This window comes from Pongo pygmaeus, chromosome 8 (genome assembly GCF_028885625.2).
Source record: "Pongo pygmaeus isolate AG05252 chromosome 8, NHGRI_mPonPyg2-v2.0_pri, whole genome shotgun sequence".
In the NCBI taxonomy this organism is placed as follows: domain Eukaryota; kingdom Metazoa; phylum Chordata; class Mammalia; order Primates; family Hominidae; genus Pongo; species Pongo pygmaeus.
The window spans coordinates 52,582,890-52,605,646 of NC_072381.2; the positions used below are offsets into that span (position 1 = coordinate 52,582,890).

At 51.6% G+C, this 22,757-nt stretch overlaps 1 protein-coding gene across 1 annotated transcript; it reads right to left on the bottom strand.

Annotated features, from left to right (window-relative positions):
• Positions 1 to 8,863: 8,863 nt before the first annotated feature.
• On the bottom strand, positions 8,864 to 22,037 carry GDF10 (growth differentiation factor 10). The gene is made up of 3 exons (XM_054436867.2): positions 21,388 to 22,037; positions 11,707 to 12,632; positions 8,864 to 9,840 (listed from the first exon to the last, which is right to left on the bottom strand). Exons 1-3 carry the CDS (start codon positions 21,701 to 21,703, stop codon positions 9,649 to 9,651), a joined length of 1,434 nt encoding a protein of 477 aa, XP_054292842.1. The 5' UTR covers positions 21,704 to 22,037; the 3' UTR covers positions 8,864 to 9,648.
• Between the last annotated feature and the right edge of the window lie 720 nt (positions 22,038 to 22,757).

Sequence of the window (22,757 nt, forward strand, 5' to 3'; positions counted from 1 at the left end):
GAGGGAGCCTTCCGTTAATGAAGGCTCTATAAACATCTGACAAACACACAGGGCATGCGGGAAGGACACGGCCTACTGTAAAGAATCTGTGCTTCTCCAGGGGGTTATTGCCCCCTAATTAGGATACTTTCTCATTTCCTTGCCAGGGCTCTTCAGAAGAATCTCCAGGCAGGGTGACATGTGCTCCCTCTCCTGGGCCACAAGAGTGAAGAATCCAGGAAATAAGACCAAGTAGTCCTCCAAATATAGAAAGGACAGCACAAGATCACAGTGAACCGTGGGGGCTGGGGAGATGGGGATAGCGTGGGGACCACATCAGGGCTCAGAAGAGGCCTGCTCCTTGCAGAATCGGAACCTGCCGGCAAGGCTCCCTGCTCTGTTGGTGGGATACACTGATGAGCATTAGAGATCACGAGTGAATATGGCTCCCGTGCAATTTAGTGTGGTGATGAGTCAAACTAGACACAGGCTGGGATCTCAGCTCCCTCACCGATTCCCTGCAAATGTCACCTGGAACAAGTCACTGCAGCTCTTGGAGCCTCCCATTCAGAAGATAGTTATAGGGGTTAAGGGGATGCTGTGCCCCAGGCTGGCTTGGTGGCTGCATTCTGGATGCCCCCTCTCCAGCCCAGGCCTGATTGAGCTGGAGCTGGGGGAGGAAGCCCTGGGTTCCCCCAGCCTGCTCTGTCAGAGCTCCACAACACACTGCAGCCTGCGGGGAGCTCCCGGCATCCCTGCATCCCAGCTCTGTCACTGGTCTGTTGTGGGGTGGTCTTAGATCACACCGACCTGGCAGCCTCCTGGCCCACACTCATCAGCAGGGAGAACCACACAATCTGGTAGACAGGGGAGTAGATGGGTTGTTCTGAGAGTGGTACATGCCAAGAAGATGATCCCCTGGCCTTTGGAGGCTGACAAGCTGTGGCCCAGGAAATGGCCCCAGGGACTGCGTTAAGAGCAGTGTGTCCACACTTGAACTCTGTCCATTTCCATCACGTGTGGCTTTGAGGAAAGCAAAAAAGGAGCACGGTTAGAAACACTCTGTGGTATGCTGTGCCTGGTGGTTTACTCTGGGGAAGATATTCTATGCTGGTGAGGCTGTCGGGGAGAAGTTGCAGAGAGCTGAGCAGGTTTAGCGGGGTGCAGGAGGGACCACAGCATGCCGCAGTCAGAGATTGCAGAGGGGGATGGGTGAAATCAGGAGCCCCTGAATGGCTGGGCCTGGACAGAACTTGCTATCTCTGTCCTTTGATGACATGGGCCATGGGAAGCCGGGAAGCGTGCTGCTTCAGAAATGCGGCTTGGGAAGAGGACTGGAAGTGTGCTGGGCTTTGATCCAGCTCAGTGCAAGAATTCCATGGGGCAGAGAAAAGACGAATAAATGGGTGCCATGCCCAAGAAACGGAGCTGCAAATGCAGAGTGGGGTGTGGTCCAGGAGGAGTGAGGGCAGGGCAGACGCCTCTAATGTGGTCTGGCCAGGAGCTTTTCACACACGAGAGGCTGAGCAGAGGGATAGCCTAGTGGCCTGGATGTGCTCAGGGAGGAGCAACGGGCTGCTACCTGATGTTATTTTTTAAATGTGACTTTTTTTCCCCAGTTATAACAGTAGTCTATAGTGTAGAAAACTTGGGAAATGGAAAACATTAAAGAGAAAATAAATAACCTACAATTTAATCATCCAGTGATGCCCACGGTTAGCATTTTGAGACACATCCAGCTCCACAATCCTATATCTGAAAACCTTGTGGCCAGGATTGTGTTGAGACTCCGACAGTTTCAGATTTGGGGGATTTTGTATTGTGCATATGCAATAACATTCCCAAAGGGGTCAGAGACAACTCCTTATAATGACACACATGAATATTTCTGCAGTGAAACAAATAAAGACACAGATGTCCATTCAGGTCAAGTTTTCCCAGAAAAGGAATTAAAAGAAACTCTAGGTTCTCAGATGGTTCTTTATTTGGGGGTCTCAGATGAAGGACTATGGACCTGACTGTATCCAGGGTCATCACAGCTGCCTGTGGGTGCCGGTCACACAGACACTGACATGGGTGTCTTTCCCTGGAGCTGTGCAATGCAACATGCCGGTGTATATCTGAAACGATTTGCCTCACAAACTCAAGATATCAATATGTTCACATCTCTTCTATTGTATTAAATGGATTGCTTGAGGTTTCCTGATCCATATTATCAGGAAGTCTAGTCTTCTCCTTTCCTGAATTGTCCAAGAGCCCCATGGGTCAATTAAGTCCAAAGGAGATGGGGTGTGAAGGTGTTAGTCCAGCTTCTTCATGCTGGGAAGCGGGAGGGAGAGAGGGGTCCCACCCGCTGTTGCTTCTCAACAACACTGACTTTGCTGTTGGGCACTGGTCCTACATGTCTATATGGCTGCTTGTTCTTAGCTGCTGGGATGCCCTCTAGCCCAGGTCTGTGGGGTGGCCCCCATGAGGCAACAAGGTAACAGTGTTCTTAGACATGTGCCGGGCTTACCCATCTCCAGCATGCGTGCCTCTGTGGCCAGTGGCTGGGTGAAGGTAAGAGGCCAGTTATGGGCACACACCAATTCCAACCAGCCCTTTCTCAAATCTGTAGGCTCTTACGGGGGGCACAGGTCACCAGCGGGACTCCCACTTTCATCAGGTGGTGATTTCAGGGACCTGGTTACCTTTTCATACAAATGGACCCTGGTCCATTTGAGAAAATCCCCCTAACTCTGGGTCTTAGGGAACAAGTCTCAAACTTGCTCTGATTTTCCCAGGAGGAAACAAACCCTGGATGTTCCCTCCTGCAGAAGGACCCCTCCCTCTGCTATCACCAGCTTTGCATTGTTGGGGCCTCAGGAAGGAGCTGCCTCACTTGAACAACAGGAGGTCTTATTTATCTCTCCTTTCCCCACTCCTCCTCCAAATTGTGTACTTTCTAATTCTTCACCGACTTTCCAGGGAAGTCCGTCCACATGATTATTCAAAGACTAAAGATCTGAATTATGGTAGTCTTATGTGTCTATACCTAAATAAAGCAAAGGCTAGCATAAAATTTAAGAAAATCTACACCAAAGTGTCTTCAATCTCTGCCTTAGGTTTACTTTCGAAGCCACTTGAGGTATACATGGTTTGATATATATAGGCTTGCTTCTCTTTGACAAAAATTTTTTAATTAAAAAAATTTTAAAATGTTGTCATTTGAATTCCTTTTGTCGCAGGTTGCAGAAAAGCAGAATTCAAACAGGCCTAAGCAAAGTGGATTGAACCTGACTAATGAAACCTTCTCGGGGTTGGCAAGGGTTTGGCTTTAGCATGGCTTGAGCTATAGGACAGGCAAAGTTCTAGCCATGCTTTCTCCTCTCTCAGTCCTGCCTTACACTGTGTTGGCTTCACGCTCCATCTCTCTGTGTCTTGGCAAGGTGGCCACTCACTGCAGCCGGCCTGCATCCCTTTCACATGGGGGGCTAGGTGGGGTCAAGGAGGAGCAAAAGCCTCTTTTCCAGGAAGTCCTAGGGAGTCTCATGGTGTCTCTCTGACCCTAATTGGATAATCTGCGAACACTCCAGCCAATCACCATGGCTGGGGGAATGCAGTGTCCTGAATGTTCTGATTGGCTTAGGACCCTGGGATGGGCATAGTGCAGACTGCACAGGGAGAGAGTCAGGTTGGCATGAACCCCAGAAGGGTCTAGGTCTGGGCACTAGGAGGAGGTACTGGGAAAGGATTGTGTAAATACCTTCCCACGTCGTGAAAAACTTTTCATGAACTTCATTTTTTTTTTTTTTTTTTTTTTTGAGACGAGATCTCACTCTGTCACCCAGGCTGGAGTGCAGTGGCATGATCATGGCTCACTGTAGCCTCGACCTCTCTGGTCCCAGGTGATCTTTCCATCTCAGCCTCCTGAGTAGTTGGGACCACAGGCATGAGCCACCACGCCAGTCTAATTTTTATATTTTTAATAGAGATGGGGTTCTGTCATTGCCCAGTTTGGTCTCAAACTCCTGGACTCAAGTGATCTGCCAGCCTCCACTACACAAAGTGCTGGGTTTACAGGCGTGAGCCACTGCGTCCAGCCCAAGAACTTCATTTTTAATGACTAAACATTTTCCAATTCTATGGACATATCTTAATTTATTCAAATATTTTCCAATGGTAGGACAATCAAGACTATTAAGATAATGTGGCAAGACACATTGTTGTACATCATTATAGTGTATATTTTGTATTATTTTATTGGACAGGTCATTGGAAGTGGAATATCTAGGTCAAGGTATAAGTAACATTTGCAAAGCTCTTGGTAAGCATTGCTAAGCGGCTTTCCAGAAATGCTTTTTAAATATTCACTCTCAGCTGAGCCTAAGAACTCATCTTACCACACTGTTACCAATACTTCTTTCTAATCCTTGGCAAATTAATGAACAGCAGCAACAAAAATGCTAATTTGCATTGCTCCTTAGGCTGGACTATATTTTCCCCCACTTTTTTCAGGAGACAAACCACAAGATCTGGGCTTCAGCCTCCAAGGAGGTATATAGCAGTGGCCAGGTCTCACCCTGTGCTGGTCCAGGGCCGGGCTCAGGAATCACATTTGTTACCGAGCTGTGAGTCTAGGGAGAGGGCCAGAGGGTACCACAGATTCCTGGGTATTCCACAGGAATATGGCCTAGGGTAAGCACGCAATAACTAGTCATTAGTATTGCTCCTGTCAGTACATGATCTTTCTGTGACTGTTTCTCTCTCCCCCACCCTTGGGACAGCTCTGCCCTTCCTTTCCATGGAGCTGCAGAGTGAGCTGTGCTCTTCCACCAGGACCACCTCATGTCCCTTCCCGTTGTCCTCCACCAGGGCCAGTTCTGACTGCCCTTTAGTACCTGCCTAGGACTCCCAAACCATGCAACCTCTGTGTTCCAAGAAATAGTTGGATTCATCTAACAAACACTAAAGGGCCCCAGGGCTGCTCCTCTGCTGTCAGCAATTTGACATGCCCAGTGAGCCTGCCCGGCCTTCACAGCCAGCCAAGGCTCCTCTAGGGCAGGCCTCCCATGCTCGTCTCTGCATATGTCTTTGAACACCTCGGCATGCTCTGTGGTGGGTGCTGGTCAGGCTGGGTTCTGCCCCAGTGGCTGCCAGCTTGGCCCTGTCCTCCTGTCTCTTCTCAATACCCAGACAGTTTCACATGACTGTGCTGTTGTTACTTTTAACCAAAACCTCAATAGGGTCACAAATCTCAGGACTTGTGAATTACAGAAATCATGGCATCACTGCAATTGGTATGGAAGAAGCACAATTCAATGAAAAAGAGAAGTAAACTTGACTCATCCATTTATTTCAAGCATCCTTGAAGCCCGTTCCTCCAAAAAGGTGACATTGACCTCAGCGTTCCTTCATGGAGGGAGAAAGGATTCACCTCAGTTTCTGTTACACCATGACTCCAGAGCATCAGGGACCCCTTCCCTCCCAGGAGACATCACTAAAAAAACCTGTTCTCAAAGCGTGGCCATGGAGCCAGCAGCAGCAGTGCCTGGGAAGTGGATAGAAATAAAGCCTCAACCTGAATCAGAAACAATGCTAGGGGGCCCAACTGTGTCAAGCTCTCCAGGCAACTCTAATAGGCATTTTGCACAGTGGTTTTGACAAGAGAGGGAACTCATAAGAGCCTTCCAAGAGAAGACATATGAATACATTGCCTAGCATGGTATTTGGCACATAGTAAATGCTACATAATTGGATAAATAAACATATTTCTTCTCCATCCGACCCACCTATCCCTGACTCATACAAACAAGGCTGCTGGGAGATGCTGGAGGAGCATGGCTTGGGGTTGGGCTGAGCGTGAGTGAGCTGACTGGAGGCAGGGTAGATGGAGGATGCATGGACATCACTATCTCAGGGAGCAGAGAGAAGGGGAATGGAAATCCCAGAAGCACCTGTGAAGGATCTTATGTTTCCAGGTTTTGGTAAAGGGAAATAGTTTTGAACTCTAATGTCGGTGTTTTGGTGCACAAGTCACAGCCAGAGCTGGCCAGCTGGCCAGCCCTCCTGGTTTCTCACTGACACTACCTTCCAGCCCTCCCTGGCATGTGCTACTGCAGACGCTCTTTGTGATGTCCTTATTCCACGAGCCAAGCCCAGGTCTTTCGTCCTGCTTGGTCTCAAAGTCAGCCTCTCTGTGGAGTCGTCTCCATTCCTCCTCCTCCAGAGTCTCCTCCTCTCACCCTCCCCTTCCCACCTCAGACATCCATAAGCTCCTCAGTCACAGCTTTGTCTCCATCCTGACCACAGAAGAAGCATGAGTTATAAGCTTCTGCTCTGATGACATTTTATGAAGTCATAGAGAGGCACCGATTGGGACACCCCAGGCAAAATACCTGGTAGTACCAGGACTCAAGTCTCCCCATTTCTCAAGTATAAATGTTGTATTGGAAGCCTTCTAAAGTTTTCTCCCAGCCCTCAAGTTTTTAGCTCTCAATGGTACTGTTTATGTTCGTCACATGAACTAATCTATAAGAGGCCCTGCCCTTCTAGAGGATGTGTAAATTCAGAGATGGGGCCCAGCTGCAGTCCACCACCCTGCTCCCTCCAGAATGAAACAGGCCCAGTTGAGTGACATCAGCAAACCGTGTCTAGACTGTATGATGGAACCTTTTGGGCTCTTATGACAAGGTAATGTTGACATTTTTTGTTTTAAGGGAAAAACAAGTTATTTCATAAACATATTTCTTTTTAAACTCACTTTACTGTGTCCCAACCTCAGTGTTGTTGGGACAACCCTAGCAGACTGGGGATCACTGGCCAGGAAGTTCAGGGTCAGTGCCAACCATGTAGGCCTTGAATCAGGCAGCCTTGAGCATCAAACTTAATGTTCCCTGTGGTCTTGGCAAGACATCAATGGACATGTTACTTACCTTTCCTGAGCTTGTTTTTCTGCAGCTCCAATTGGGCAGTAAGTTGCAAGGCTGCTGTGAGGCTAAGCAAGATCCTATAACTGCATGGTCTTCTATACATTGGAGGGGTCACTAATGATACCAGCTCCTCCTACTATAGAGTTGGGACATGTCATGTCCCCAGTTGGGACCTGCCCCATTTCATATTCCAAGGTCTTCAGGGCATGCCCAGGAGAGATGGGAACAACTGAGCACCTTCCATCCAGGCACAGGCCTGGAGGCCATGCCCACGGCTGGACCCAGGGAGAGTGTCCCAGCCTGCCCTCCCCAACTCCAGTAAGCCAGACATGAGGACTCAGAGGCATTCCAGGTATTTGGAGGGAATCCAGAAGGTCTCCCAGAAACTGCAAGTGCTAGAAAGAATAAGATAAAACTATCATGTTTAGCAAAAATAGAAAGGGGGCAGTTGAATGAGAAGAAAATGAGGGATGGAATATTCGGAAGAAAGGGACTAGAAGTTTTATTAAGCCCCAATATTTTCACTTATTTTGCTATTAACTTATATCCTGTCATGTTCCAAAGAGAATTAGACATGGCAAACCAAGCACTAAAGTGCAGGCCAGTTTGCGCCAGCCCAGCAACCTATAGGAGCTTGAAGGGAACAATTTGGTCCCATGTCCAGTTCCTGTGGGAGTAAGGGAATCAGGTGGTGAGTGTGGAAGACCATCCCACCCCTCCCCTGACCTCTGTCAGCAGGCAGGGCCATGTGCCCAGCAGGTGGGGGTCCCCACGGCAGCTGCTCACGCATGTGTCCCAGGGTCACTGGGAGCACCTCATAGGAGATGCTGAGCAGAAGCTGCGGGGCTTCACCCTGGCACCCTCGCATCCCCCTCACCCACCAGTTCTGGCTAATCATTCTCCAGTTTCAATGGCTTCGCCTCCAGGAGTTGCCACTCTTCGGATGCTACCTAGGCTCCTGGAATCACTGTGGCTGCCTGGGCAGAAGGCCAGGGAACTGGGACTTTACATCTCCCTTCCCAGGGCGGCCAGAAGCCAAGAGATCCTGAACACCCAGCTCCCTTGCTCGAGGCCACACTGCCCTGAGGAGTAACTAAGCTCCAAAGCTCCCCACAGGATTGCTCCTAGCCTGCTTTTCTGCTTCACCCCGCCCTTGCCTATGTCTCCTGGGAGCACTTCCCCATACATCCCTTGCACAGGAATCCTGGTCTCCAGAGCCCAGCCTAAGGCCCAAGACAGACACCAGGGCTGCTTCTCTCCTTGGACATCCCCTCTTAGAAAACCACTGTGGCTTTGCAGTTTCCTCTAAGACTTGGGGCCATGTCATCTGTAGGTCCCAGCTGATGGGACTGCTATATATACACCTGTCTCAAATTGGACCCAGATTCTCTTTCAGGATTGCTGGTTAAGCAGCTTCAGGCACTCCATCATAAGGCAATGTAAATGAAGGGTATAAGGGAACAATTTGGGATGGCTTGGGTGACCCTTCTACACACAAGCAAAAGAGAAGCAGGCGCAGGAGACCACATGGTCCGTCCACTTCCTCATGAGTCCTTGGACCTCAGGAGAGACCCCTACTTATGTTGAATCTCTTGCTCCATGAATTACCAGAAGTAAAAGATCTCTGACCAGGCAACCATAGATGTTTCTTTAAACACCCCAGGCACCTCCCAATCAATCAATGTCCCTGAGGCTAGGGGATGAGGAGAAACCCCGAGAGGCCACTGTCCCTGTCTGGGGCCATGTCCATTCTCGACATCAGCCTAGGTTGGGTTTGCAGGAACCAGTAGTGGGGCAGGCCCCTGGAAGGCATGGGAAAGCCTGGGTTTCTGGAGCCTGGGACAGACACCAGAGAGTATGGAGATGGCTTAGGGGACTTCAGCGACCCTAAAAGAGGCTGAGTCCCCAGCAACCATCAGATGGTGTACTTACAGATGGGGAGCCAGTGAAATTTTGAAATGGGTGACATTCAGTTTTTCAAGATACCACTGTACCTTTAATTTATTAGCTTTCCATAAAAACACATAACATACACAATCTACAGTATAGAAAGTATAATTTACAAAAATATAAAATCTTGGTTATTTTTTAGTATTCCCACGTTACTATATGTGTTTTTTCAATATGCATGTTTAAACAACCCACACTCAGCATGACTATCTCTGTGGGGAATGGTGTCAACGCCCTTCTTTTTTGTTGTTCTAAAATAAAATATATATTTTAAGAAAAAGAAACCTATATTGGTTACATGTGCATACTGTATGGATAAAAGCTCTGCAGTGGACTTTGAAAGGAAACACCCATTTACACCACGATTATCCTGTTTTCCAAAATCACTATGTGGCCCAAAGTGTTCTGAACTGAGCATTTAAACAGAGTTCTTTCCGTGTGCAGAGAGCGAGTTCCCTAAGACTTGCATAGTCTTCTTGCTCAGTTATGAGATGATGATCACATCAAGCCAATGTTGTGGACACGTTTTGTTTTCAAGCCTTCAGAACAGTGGGTATGAATGATGGGCCACTTTCAGGCCAGGGCTAATTCCCAGATTCCTTCAGGGACTCAGGCTGGCATTTAAGGGGCTAGTCACTAGCAATGAAAGACCCCCTAATGATGCACTGGCGGACATCTCTCTCTGGGCCCCAGTGATGTTGCCCATGAGCTCTGCTCTGTGTCTGCAGCTGCACCACAAGTCCTGGCTGCAGAAGGCTCCGAGAAAGCGGCTCTGCTGGGCATGGCTTCTTTCCACCCTGGAGTGGTCTCACCGGCAGGCACAGGTGTCCACGGACATGTTGGGGTACACCTTCAGAACCACATTCCGATTCTCATCCAGGAAGAGGACCCCAAGGGAGTTCATCTTATCGGGAACACAGCAGGGCTCTGGGATGCCAGGGACAATGCCCACAGCCCTGACAATGCTCTGGATGGTGGCATGGTTGGATGGACGAACGATCTGCAAGGCAGGAAAGGAGTAGGGTTACCTCAGCTCTGCCCTCACCCACCCACCCACCCATGCCATCCTCACAGTCCCAGGCCATACTGCTCTGCTGTCGTTCCCCGGCTGAGGCCACAGAAAAGGCATCCACCTACAGGAATGGATGAGATCCCAAGGCGGGGCACACGATTCCTCTAAAATCAGACATACGCTGAGTTCCGGGCTGAGGTCTCCAAGAGCCCCTGCCCCTTCCTGCCCCTTGGCTTCCCTGAGGCATGCTGTGTCCCCAACACGGCAGGGCCACATGGGGGCGCCTGAGTGTCACACATTGCCGCGGAGCACCAGGAAGCAGGCAGAAGCTGCCCAGAGGGAAAACCCAGTGAGATGCCAGCACAGCCCTGATCTCGCAGTCTGAGGAGGACAGGCATGCTTCCCACGAGGTTGTGCTCTTGTCACTGAAGGGAAGGCCCGGCATGTGCGTGGCAGTGTGACAGGCTGGACACTGACATTTCCTAGGGGCTACTCTCCCTGCATCACCCCCTTTTTTTTGTCAGCTTAGCAATTTTATGGGGTGGGTATTACCTGGACTTTACTGGGAAGACACCGAGGCTTAAAATGACTGAGTAACTTGACCAAGACCCCCAGTTAGAAAGTGACCTGGCTTGGAAAACTGTGCCCACCTCTGACAAGATGAACCAACCGGGTCATCCACTTTAGCGCATTACCAGCCAAACAGAGATTTTTATATGTAGTGCAGTTGAGGAGGAAGCCCTCTTGTGTCGGTGTGGTGGTAGGGGAGCAGGGCAGGGACACCTGCATTTGCAGCGTTCTGGCTGGTGTCCCGGAAGGTGGGGAGGCAGCAAGCCAGGGGGATAAGCTAAGCGCATGGCCAACCAGCTGCAAGCCTTCAGGGTTCCGGCTTGCATCTGCGTGGGTCTTTGCTAGGCCCTTTTAGCAGGCCCTGTCTCTTTGTCAGGCACCTCCCTCTCTCTTGCACACACACAGTTTTGAGGAGAAGCCATTTAATTCCCAAACACGTTCCTGCTGCCCCATGTCTGGGTCCTGACTTCCCCAGCTGGCTGATTTATTTAAGTTCAAATTGGATTTATGCACTGACTTTCTTTTCTTGGAGGGAAAGGCATGACCTGCCCTGGGCAGAGTAACTAAGCAGGAAGAAACTGTGTGCTGAGTGCCGAGGGCTGACATCACAGGCAGCCAGGCTGCTGCAGGGCAGGCTGCAGGGAGAGGGATGGACTCAGCCACAGCCCAGGCTGGAGCGAAGGTGAGAACTGGAAAGCCTTAGGCTGGTGCAACAGACAGAATAGCCCAGTGCTGTGTGTCCTGCAGACCCTGTGCACAGTGAAGGCCTATTCCCTGTGGATTCCTGCCCTGAGCTGTAAGGAGGAGGGAGTCTACAGTGGGAGAGCTGCTGAGGCTAGCACTGTGCTGGTCATAGATCGCCACACTCTGGGGTCCAGGCTGGGAACAGAAATGAGAGCCTTGGTCAAGAAGGAGCTTCTGGGACCTGCCCTGTGTACAGGAAGCAGCATCTACTCAACCTCTGCAGATAGTTGCTATGTGGGGATGCGTTTCTAAAAACATGGATTCTCCTGCTTTTCAAAAGAATGTTCTCATTTTAAAGTCCCAATTCAACCAAGCCAATACTTCAAAAAACACACCCAAACTCACACATATGTGGGCGGCAACTACCCTACGGGCTGCCACTTGGTGACCTATGTCTACCTATTCCCTGCCTGGAATAGATAGGAGGTACTGTTATTCTCATTTTGCAGATGGGGAAACAGAAGTCCTGCAGGCTGAGGGGCTTGACGGTAGCGGCAGAGCTGAGCCTTAGAATCTGACAAAAGGCGGAAGAAACCCTACCTTAGGCATGGGGAACTCACATGCTCCCGCGCAGTAGTAGGCATCAAAAGATTTCGGTGAGATTATCCACTCATTCCAGCCGATGTCTGTGAAGTCCACCTTCAGGTACCTCCGGGAGCACACCCTCGGCTCATCCCACTGCTTCCTCCGGGCTTTCTGCATCGTCTTCTCGTCGAAGTCCAGCACCTGCGAGGAGGCCATGAACACCTCCTGGCCCTTCTTCCTGCGGTCTTTGCGCCCTGGCCGGGGTTTCAGCGCCCGGAAGGGGCTGGGCCACAGCTGGTGCTTGTGGAAGTGCTGCGCGGGGGCACGCGGCGGCCTCTCATCCAGCCCCGGCAGCTCATTGTCCTGGAGGGGCCCAGTGGCCTGCGCGGCTCGGCGCACGCGGGGGTCCGCTGAGCTGTTGGGGGCTGCGCGGGGCTCGGGGTCTCCGGCAGGGAAGGGGTCGTATCTCTGCAGCGTCACCGCCACGCTGTTGGGCTCCGAGATGGCCAGATCGTTGGCGTAGACTAGGATGTAGGGCGCATAGGGGCTGGGCCGGGGCACCCCCGGGTCCCTCTCCTCAGAATCCAGCTGGGCGGAGAGGAGCAGCTCACCATCCCGGCGGGCCGCCTTGACGATGGGGGAGATGTCCTTGGCCTGCCACAGGCCGCGCGGCGGGGGCGCCAGGGCCATGGCCCCGCGGAGTAGCCCCTGTGTGGCCTTATTCTGCGAGAGGCTGCGGAAGAGCAGGTGCTGGCGTGCGGGCGGGCCCAGGGGCAGCGGGCGGCCTGAAGCGTTCTTGGCCCGCGGCTTGCATAGCACCTCGAGCGCTCGAGGCCACCGAGGCGGCTCTGAGTAGAAGTGGAAAGTGGCCGTAAGGATCATTTCCGAGTCTTGCATGGAAGTCAGGTTGAAGAAATACACGGCCTTCTGGTCGACCACTTCTGTGAGGGAAGGAGAGACCACAGGCTGTGAAGTTCTCGCTGGTGCTCCTGAGGGTCTCCCACCCAGTGCTGGAGGAGCAAACGCCCACCGATCCACACTTTCAGGACCGTCCTCCTCCCCCGCTTTGCTTCCCTCCTTTCGTGTAATCCTCACATTAAACTGATGAGAGCGCCCTTTGCAATCCTCAGTGCACAGGTGAGGAATTAAGGTTGAGATTGTCAATATCCCGTAGCAAACAACAACAACAACAAAAAGCAACAGCAAAGAAATAGGGGCAGACAGGGAGGCGCTCAGGCCTGCTGGACTCCAAAACTCCTGTTTGCTCCCCCTGCCCTCTACTGCCTCTGCATGCACAAATGAACAAATGTCACTGACACCTTCATTAAGTGCTCAGGATGACTTGGGTTGGGTCCAAGCCCTGCATCAAGGCAGCCCCTCCTGTATTTGCACAGCCCTCTGTTTATGCAATCAGTTTTTAAATGCAATCATTAAATACACTTCATATTAAACTCATTCTTCCAAAAGAGATGAAATAAATAAACGCTTATGCTTTTTGAGCACCTCCTAAGGGAAACTGGGATCAAAAGTACAGCCATTTAGGCATATGCTCTTTGTTCTGCCTGAGGACTTTTAAGATTGTTTTAACAAGAAAAGAGCAGTATCAGGATTACACAAGGCAACTTGACTAAATCTCCAAAGTCCAGGTAAAGACCGGGACATCTCAATCATTACATCTGCAACTTGGTTCAAGAATGCTCCAGCTCCGGCTTCCCTGGGGCTGCCGGCCACTCCTTCCTATTTGTCTGGTGGAAGCAGGCGTTCCCCAGGGCACCAGGGCAGCATAGCCATGTCAGCAGTCCCAGGAAGCTGCCCCAACCTTGGCAGCAGCATGAGTATTGTGTCAGGTTTGAATCGCCTAAACATTATTATATATCAGTGAGCGTTCGTTCTCAAATGGCCAAGTCCGCTCTAGGCTTCTGAGGAGTGGGGAGTCTTTTCTGGTGCCTCCCTAGGATGCTGCACACTAACAGGACAGCAGAGAGGCCAGGCCGGCTTTCTCCTTCCCACTGCTTCATTTCCTGACAACCAAGTGTCCTTCTGCTGGGGAATGTCTGGAGAGGAGCAGAGCTCCCAAGCCCAGAAAGTGTGTGTGGGGGACGCTGGGCTCTCTAGGGGCATGGGTCGGGGCCACACCTCTCTGACCCCTGTACCTACAGGATCTGCAGGGATTTTTTTTTTTTTTAACAGAAATATTCCACTTTCTCTTCTTTGTTTCTGTTGGGAAGAAGGCATAATTCAACTGGGATTGTTCACATACTCTTAAGGGACTATGAGCGGGAAGAAACAGAGAAGCATGTCTATGGAGGGCCTGATAAATAAATGCCAGTAAAGGCTTAGGTGACATTGAAGCCATTACCTTATTTAATCCTCACAACAAACCTGCCAGGGCAGTGTCACAGCCCCTCAACATGCTCCACACATAAGCAGCAGCCCAGGGTCTCGATGCACATTTGAACCTGACTTCCCCGAGCATGTGGCCTTGACTGCACAACAATGACTTCCACATTTTAATCACACTCCAGGCGACTCTGGCCATCAGGGAAGTTTGGGAAGTCAGTGGCAGCTGATAGCTCAATCTGGTGGTAGTGGTGGTGTATCTGCAGCATCTGGGGTTGACCTATGGATGGGGTGAAAGTTCACCAATAATGTTGCACCCCCCATCCCCAAGCTAGAAAATGCCCTAGGAACCAAGCTCCCAGGACTCAGTGGGGCCACGCCCTGAACCTTGCTTTCCCCATCTGCCTCACAGGGACAACAACCTGTATCTCACACAGAGGATTGTCTGGAAGATCACAGAAACAGCCCAGTGAAGTGCCAGGCACAAAGGAGGTGCCCCCAAATGTGCTTTCTGCCACTTGAATCTAAAGGACCAAGGCTGGCAGAGCAAGCTCCCCTCCATCAACTGGGGTACCTTGCATTCACTGATCCAAATATCTGAGCTGCAACCCAGCCAACACAGCACATTGTTTTTCTTTGATCTAGTTCAAGTCTTAACTTCTCCATTGTTCTGCTAACAGATTCAGAGTGGGGAGGAACATTTGAGGTTGTGCAAAAGGGTGTAAGTCCTACCTTCATGTGGCTTGAATGCCTCCGGCCAGAGGGAGCTCAGCTCTCACTGGGCAGCCTGCTCCGGGAAGACCCTCCCTGCTGGGGACTGCTGGGGACAAGATGGGTCACCCCCAGCCCTAGTGCATGAGGGACCACAGGCTGGTCCTCTCTCTGGATGTGCCTGCATGTACGCAGTGCAGGGGGCTCCAGGCTGTGGCTCAGAGAAGGGACCTCAACCTGAAATCTCTCAGTTTAGCCAAGCCCAGGCCATAACAGAGCACTGAAGAGAAAGTCATTATTTCCTCTGATGCGTGCTGGTGCTCTGTGATTCATGTCTTTTCTCTCTTCTTTCTTCTCTGCCTTCCTCCCTTCTCTCTTTCCTTCCCCTCTTTACCCTTTTCTATCCACCCTCTTTTCCTTTCTTTCTTCCTCTTCTTCTCTTTGTTTTCCTGATAAAGATTTGCAAAACTCCTACTCCAGGCTAAGTTGGGCTGACCAGGGTCATAACAAAGTTGCCCAGGAGGAGTTCAGCCTAGAGGGGAGACAGACTGGTAATGGCAATGACGCCCATCTTCAGTGTCTCCTCATGTCACAGTTTTAAAGAGCACTGTCCAAGCGAGGCCCCTGGTGTGCTGGGTGCATTCCGTCACAGGTCACCCCCAAGCTCGGAGCCCTCCATTGCCCCAAATAAAACTCAACCCCTTACCAAGGCCTTACTTGATCTGGCCTGCCTACCTCTGCAACTTTATCTCCTATCCCCAGCCCAACCCCACCCCTCTGCCCCCGTCACACTGGCCTTCTTGTCCTTCCAACACGTGGCTTTATTCTCAGGACTGTGCCTCACGCTTCCTTCCACCTTCTTGGTTCCCCATCCAGTACCACTCAACCTCTTCAGGTATCTGCTCAAATACAGCCTCCCACAGTGGGTCCCCTGGGCTCCCGTGGCTGGACAACAGCCCCATCACTCTGTCTGCTCCTGCTTCATTGGCCTTCAGAGCACTTCCTGACATCCTGCTGTATACTGATTTATTGCTCTTATCTTCCTAAAACATAAACTCTAACGGGACAGGGACACTGCCAGTTTTATTCACTACTGCACTGCTAGACCTCACCATAAGGCTTAGGTGACAGTTGGAGCTCAGAGATGCATGTTGAATGAGATTGTCTGTGCAAATCCTGCCCAAGTGGGGACAAGAGAAAAGTGTGGTCTGTTACTTCAGTTAACACTGGGGGTTCTTGGCATGCTGCCCTGGAGTGCAGTAACCACAGCCTTAAGAAGTCAAGAAATCCTCATTCTTTACAAAGATGCAGCTGATGATGCAAATCCAAATGGAGACAGCGGCCAGCCGGGTGTTTAGCCAGACTTCCCCTTGAGCCTCAGTGTTCTCATCTTTAAATTGGAAGAAAATTGCTTATTAATTATGACATTCTGAGCTCCAAGTATATGTGCTTGGTCCTATGCTGAGTGTTCTGCATGCTTGATTCATCATTTTCACCATGAGGAGAGTAGGGAGCGGTCATTCATTCTGTGGACAAAGAGCTGAAGATTCAGAGAGGGTGTGCAATTTGCCTAACGTCACACAGCTGGCAAGGGGTGGAGTCGGGGCTTGTACCCAGCTCTGTCTGACCCCAAGCCCATGTCTGTTGCTCCTCCATGTGTTCTGGATATGTTCATGATCTGCCTAAGAGCTAATGGACAAAGATCATGTGCTGTGAACTGTAGCATGTTTTGCAAACAGAGGTCATTATTTTGATACTTTTGAGTTCTGACTCCCTAAGAAGAGAAAGACCGACTTTATTTGGACAAGCTGATCTCAGTGGCTCTTGGGAATTCTCAGAACTGTGACCAGGTCCACTTTGCTGGGCACTCAGCCTCCTTCCTGAGGGCAGTGGGGATGGTACTGGGGGAAGGGACTTCCTCACCCAAAGGTCTGTCCAGCCCCCCTGCTGGTCAACTCTCAGGCCAAGAGCAGCCCCTTAGATGCTCTGCCCTATATAAAAAGATTCCAAGACAGTTTGGAGCTCTGTCCCTTCACCCATTGGCCCTCAAACAGCCACCAGGGCAATCAGTGAGAACGCTGGGCTTAGATGCATGCACCAACAGAAGCTGGAGGAAGGGGCGGTAGGCCAGACGGTGCTGCAGAGAAGAGCAGGGAACTAACACGGATTTAGTAATTAGTGCCCGTTTCCATGCAGGCTCTAGGGTTGAGGTTCAACTCCTGCTTGCATCCCTTACTAGCTGTGGGGCCTCAGGCAAGTCATGGAACCACTTTGTGCCTCAGTTTCCTCACCCATAAACTGGATAGAGTATTTGCACCTCCAAAAGTTATTGTGAGATCACCGTGCCTGGCACCCAGCAGGGGCTCAGAACAGTTATGGCCTCAGGAACTACTGCCACCCTCAGGGCACCACACCCTTGCTCCCTGACCTCCTGCCCAGTGGGAGGCCTCACTTCTCCTCCAGCCCCTCCAACAAGAGCCTGAGAACTCTTTTGCCTCTTCCACTCCTGCTTTTAACCAGTCTCCAGGCCCTGTTTGCTCTGCTTCCTGTTTCTACACAACCATTCTGAACACAGCATCTTTCCACCCTGCGTTCAGGGCTCCAGACTCAACCACAACAGTGGTCCCAGAACTTTGTTGCCTCTTACAATGCACTCATGCTTCAAAAGCAAATTGTCTATTAGAAGTGAAAGGTTAAGATCCTTACTATGTAAAGAACCTTTGCATATCAGTAGGAGAAAGGAAGGACTCCCATAAAAAGAGGCAGTTTCCACAGGAAAAATTGCAAATGGCCAGCAGGCATGGGGAAAAGTTCAAGATTACCAGTAATGAAAAAAAGTAATTTCAAATGGAAATACCTGCAAGTTTTACCTGCATGCTGAAAATATAATCCATAAAAGATGTATCCACATATATCTCACATATATATCGCTCAAATATATCCATATATCCATATATATCTTACATATAAGGGTAAAACAATGGAGATATAGATAGTGGAGACATAGATAGATAGATAGATATGGCTGGAATGATTCTACCAAAATATACTAACAATTCTGGTTATATCTGGCTATGTGATTAGGGATGACTTATGTTCTTTACTGTGATCTTCTATAATTTCCAGGTTTTCCCCAATAAGCATGCATTTATTTATAATCTCTCTCTCTCCTTTATCCCTTTTTCCCTGCAGTCTCTCCTCTTCCTCCCTCTCTCTCCCTCTCTCCTTTCTCTCTCTCCCCTCTCTTCTTCTCTCTCTCCCTCCTTCCTTCCTTCTGTCCCTTATGCATGCAGATTGTATATTGCCCCATTGCCTATGGGGGAACAAATTCATAATACTCATGGCTCTCCATGGTCTGCTTGCAACCTATTTGTCTGTCTCCATCTCCTGCCTTTCTCTCCTTGCGTTATCATTAAAACCAAACTCCTGGCAGTCTCTGAACACAGTGGACAGCTTCACTTCTGCACCTGGCTAAGCCCCACCTGCCCTTCAAAGTGGCTGGGGCCTGGCCTGCTCTGGGAAGGCTTTCCTGGCCCCACCTAGAGGCCCTGCCCCTGCCAGGTCAGTGTGCCCTTGGGCTCCCGCAGCACCTCTGCCCTCCTTCTTATATGGCACCCCCCTATTCTGCTGCCCTATTCTGCTGCTTACTTTGATTTGCCCTGCTAGTTTATGAGCTTTTCTGGGCATCTTTGTGTTCCCTGAGCTTACAGCATCTGCCACCAAACCAAGTGCTCAGGAAATACTTGGGGAACTGAAATCAACTTGAATTTTGGCATTTTTGACAGATGAGTATGTAGTATTATTCTCAATTTAGAGATGAAGAAAACCAACTCAGTATCATGTTGGTAAGTGACAAGCTTACATTTAAACACAGGTCATTCAGTGGGAATTAGGGGTAGTCTAACCTTAACCCTTAGGGTCAGGCTCATAGGCTTTCTCCTCTGATGCAGATTTAATAAGGAACAAAATGCACTTCAGGGAGCAATGAGGGAGGGAAGGAAGGGGTGGCTGGTATATCAACAGCAAGATCTAATACACCATTGACACTTACATGTGTCAGGAATGGTGTAAGCACTTGACATATCTCAGTTTCCATTAAAAAAAAAAAATCCTATAAGGAGGGGAGCATTATCAGCTCCATTTTAGAAGTGAAAAGAAAACTGAGTCATGGACAAGTTCAGTCCCTTGCCCAGATTGCAGAATTGGGATTTGGACCCCAAGAGGCCAGCTTACAGCCAGCACTTGGCAGCTGAGCTGCACTGCCCGGTGGCGGGGGAGGTACAGTTACGTACCGCAGGCTGTGGGGATGGAGGCATTTGTTGTTCAGGAAGAGGTGCTGCCCCACTGAGGCAGCAGAAACCCACCACTGGGGAGCAGGCTGAGACTGGCATGTTCTCGGACCAGAGCTGAAGCCTCCCACATGGGTGGCATCATCCATGAGAGAAGGGTCCCTGCCCAAACTCATACCTCCTCAGACAGGTCACTGGATCAGGAAGCAGGCACATCTGAGGGCAGGCAAGAGGCTTGGCATGAAACACTTAGATGAATCAAGGGAGGGGAGGATCAAGCAACCTGCCTGGGCTCCCACTGTATGCAAGGCACAAAACCTGCTTAGCCCATTTAATCCTCACTTCTTCACTGTACTACAAGGAAACTGATGCTCAGAGAGGTAAACTAACCTGTGCCACAGCACACACCTGGTAGCTGGTACAGCTGGGATTCACACCCAAATGTGCCTCAGGCTTCCAAAGAAGAGAGATTTGTCAGACACTCCAGACTACCAGAATCCTGATTTCCCAGGCTTGTCTGTTTCACCCTACCCCTCCCAGACCCTGGTCATAGCTCTGATGGAGATGACAGGGTGTGGGGAGTGACAGTGAGAACAGCAATGACCTGGCAGATGGGAGTTGCCAACCCCTGCCACTGTGAACAACCACTGAGTCTCAGTTTCCTTATCTTGAAAGTGGGAGTGCTGGATTTGAGAGACTGTCTTCAGGTCCTTTTTGAGATTAATATCCTGAACTCCACTGCTACTTGTACTAACCCCTCTCTGTGAAAACAGAATGACACAAGCAGGCATCTCCATGCCTGGCTGCAGCAAGTAGATGGGCTCAGCGGGCAGGCTCACCCGTGTTGCATCAGTGACCCTGCTGGCCTTGCTTCCTCAACTACAAGGCTTCAAGGATTGAGTTAATAGAGAAGCAAGGTCAAGTTTAAACCCACAGGAATACACAATACTTAGCACGATTCTTTGTGCTCCCAGGGGAATCCATACATCAACACTTAATCTGGCTGGTGCTGGGCTCTGAGCTTACACATATGACCTCATTTCATCTTCCCTTCAGCTGCACAGGGGAGATATTGGCAAGCCTTGCCCATTTTATCGATGAATACACTCAAGTCCACATAGCTTCAGTGATTTACCCAAGGTCATATTCATGCCAGATGATTCTTAAATGGCTTAATTTAATAATGTTCCTCCAGAAATGGACCCCACATGGTGCAAGAAAGTTATGAGTGAGGATGGAGTTAGATCCAATTGGCCTGGAGCCCAGGGCCACTGACCTGGTGAGTCTGCTAAGTGGAGGAGGAGGGCATGGGGCCTCTTTGTGGCAGGTGCTCCCCAATCCATGGTTATGAGAGGCCACAGATGTTACCTTGAGTCACACAGCCAGTGACAGATCTGACCCCAGGCTGTCTAGCTCCACAGCTAGGCTTGTTTCCCTCTCCCGCAGGAGGGGAGCCTATAGACTGCAGATTTTTCTCCTGTTGCATGGCCTCATCTTCTACAGAGCTGCAGGAGACCCCCACCCACATTTTCTGGAGCATTACTCTGCAACCAGGAGTAATCACCATGACAACCAGGGTCTTCTTATCACCCTGTGGCCCTGGCTGCACCTCCTCTCTACCCAGGGCCTGCAAAGGTGGGCAGGCTGCTGAGGCAGAAGCCTGGAAGCACTCTCAGAGCAGGGCAGCATGGGCCTTTGCAAGTGTCCTCTGCCCACCTCCATCCAAGGGGCTGAGGAAGTGGAAAGGTGGGACAGAGGCCGGAGACAGGCAGAGTGTTCCCACTGCCTAAGCCCCTGGGCCTTTCCTTAAACCCCTGTGGTCTGAACGCTTCATGCCAGTCCATGGAAGTCCTCAATCCCGGGCAGCCAAGGCCCTTCTCAGTCCACTCTGCTTCCCTGGACACAGGAACCATAGCTGCAACCAGCTAGTGGCTCCCGCTTCCTGACAGGGCCCAGTGCCTGGAACTTCTGTCAGGGCTGCCTATGTTCACTGGCTGTGCCCTCCTCATTTGTAAAGTGCCCACATAATTGACCCTATGACAGGGGTACTCCCCTGGCCCATGTCCCCTCTTCCACTCTCTGTGCTTAGAGCCTTGTGTATGGGGTAGTCTGTGTATGTCCAGCAATGTGGGAGCACCCCAGGGGCAGGACCTCTGTGCCACCTGCTGCCACTCTTGGTGCCCCACTGGAGGTTCAGGGCCTGACATGGAGAGATCAGTGAATCATTAGTGAAAGAATGAATGAACCACCCACCCGTTGGCTAGAAGAGAAAAAGTAGAGGTGCACGGGTGGGGAGACAGAAAAGTGAGGAAGGTGGAGAACGAGGAGAAGGGGTCCTGGGGCACGCTCTACTTACCCAGCCTGGCCCTGAAGCTGCGGACCGTGTTGCCCCCTCCCGGCCGCGCGCCCTGCCGGCTGTACTTCTCATAGAGCCTGTGCATGTGGACAGCGACCATGTCCTGGGCGCTGGGGCCCAACGTGGCGGCCGCGTCCCCAGGGGGCCGCTGGGGATCCCTGTCCCCCTGCAGGCCGTCGGCGGCCGCGGGCAGTGCGGACCAGGCGGGGGCCCTGTGGCAGCCGGCCACGTCCCGGAGCAACAGCAGAAACAACGGCAGCAGCAGCAGCAGCTGGGGCCCGGGTCCCGGGCTGGTCCGAGCGTGGACACGAGCCATGTCGCGGTGAGGGCGGCAAAGGGCCGAAGTCCAGGAGGAGGAAGGCGAGCGCTGGCGCACCGGAGACTGCGGACTGACCTCGCGGCAGTAGGGCGCGCGGGGAAAGCCCGGGCAGCAGGGCGCTGGATACCGGGGTCCGCGCGGGGCGAGGGGCTTAGCGGAGCAGGCACCCGGGCGCGCGGTCCGTGGGTACCGGCGGCCCGAGCCCCTGGCCAGCGGTCACAGCAGTCCGGAGCAGCGCAGAGCCGAACCGAGCCCGAGTCGGCGCTCTGCCTTGGCGGACTCGCGCCGCGAAAGTTTGCAGCCCACCGAGCGCCCGGCCCGGCGGCTTCGAGGGGCGGGGCGGGGCGGGGCGGGGCGGGGCGGGGCGGGGCGGGGCGGGGCGGCCAGCTGCGCCCTCGAGGGGACCGGGCTGCGCGCCCCGGACCTCTGGGGCTGCAGCTGACAGGGTCGTCGCCGGCCCGGCTGCCGTGTGCGTGCGCCCGTGTGTGGCAGCGTGCGCGCGCCGGGGTGTGCGCCCGCGAGTGTGGGGGGCGTGGGCGTGGGCGAGCGCGCTCCCCGCTCCCCCGCCGAGAGCCCGAGACCCAGCCCCGCAGCCGGCTCCTGTGTGTCGGCGCCGCAGCCTGCCCTGGCTGCGAGGGGGGCTGGGCGGCAGTTGGAGGGGGGCCTGCCTGCTGGGTTGCCCCTGCAATGGCATGCGATGGCTATGTGATTGCAAGATGACAGCTCCCCTGTGAGGACCAGAGAGGGGATATGTGTGCGCCCAGTTGCCTCGGAGTCAGCGTATGTCCAAAATGTGGGAGTGTGGGGAACAGAGATCCTCTCTGGGCTGACTCCGTAAAGAAAAGCCCTCACCCCAAAGCTCATGCCACCCAAGGGAACTGGAACAAGATCGTGATTAAAATTCAGAATTAGCTGATTAACCAGCCCTTTATTTGGCAAGAGTAGTTCCAGTTGCTGAAGAAACACATCAAAGGTCCTTATTAATCTTTGGACATGTAGCCTTCAGGATTGCAGGAGTAAGACATGCTTTCAATTTGCCTTTAAAAACATT

Bases quoted from the DNA above. Each gene is read 5' to 3' on its own strand.
- GDF10 (XM_054436867.2), bottom strand. From the start codon at position 21,703: ATGGCTCGTGTCCACGCTCGGACCAGCCCGGGACCCGGGCCCCAGCTG. The intron at 12,633-21,387 runs GTAAGTAGAGCG...CTTCCCTCACAG, and splicing joins CAGCTTCAGGGCCAGGCTGG to AAGTGGTCGACCAGAAGGCC. The intron at 9,841-11,706 runs GTAGGGTTTCTT...CCTGCCTTGCAG, and splicing joins GTGAGTTCCCCATGCCTAAG to ATCGTTCGTCCATCCAACCA.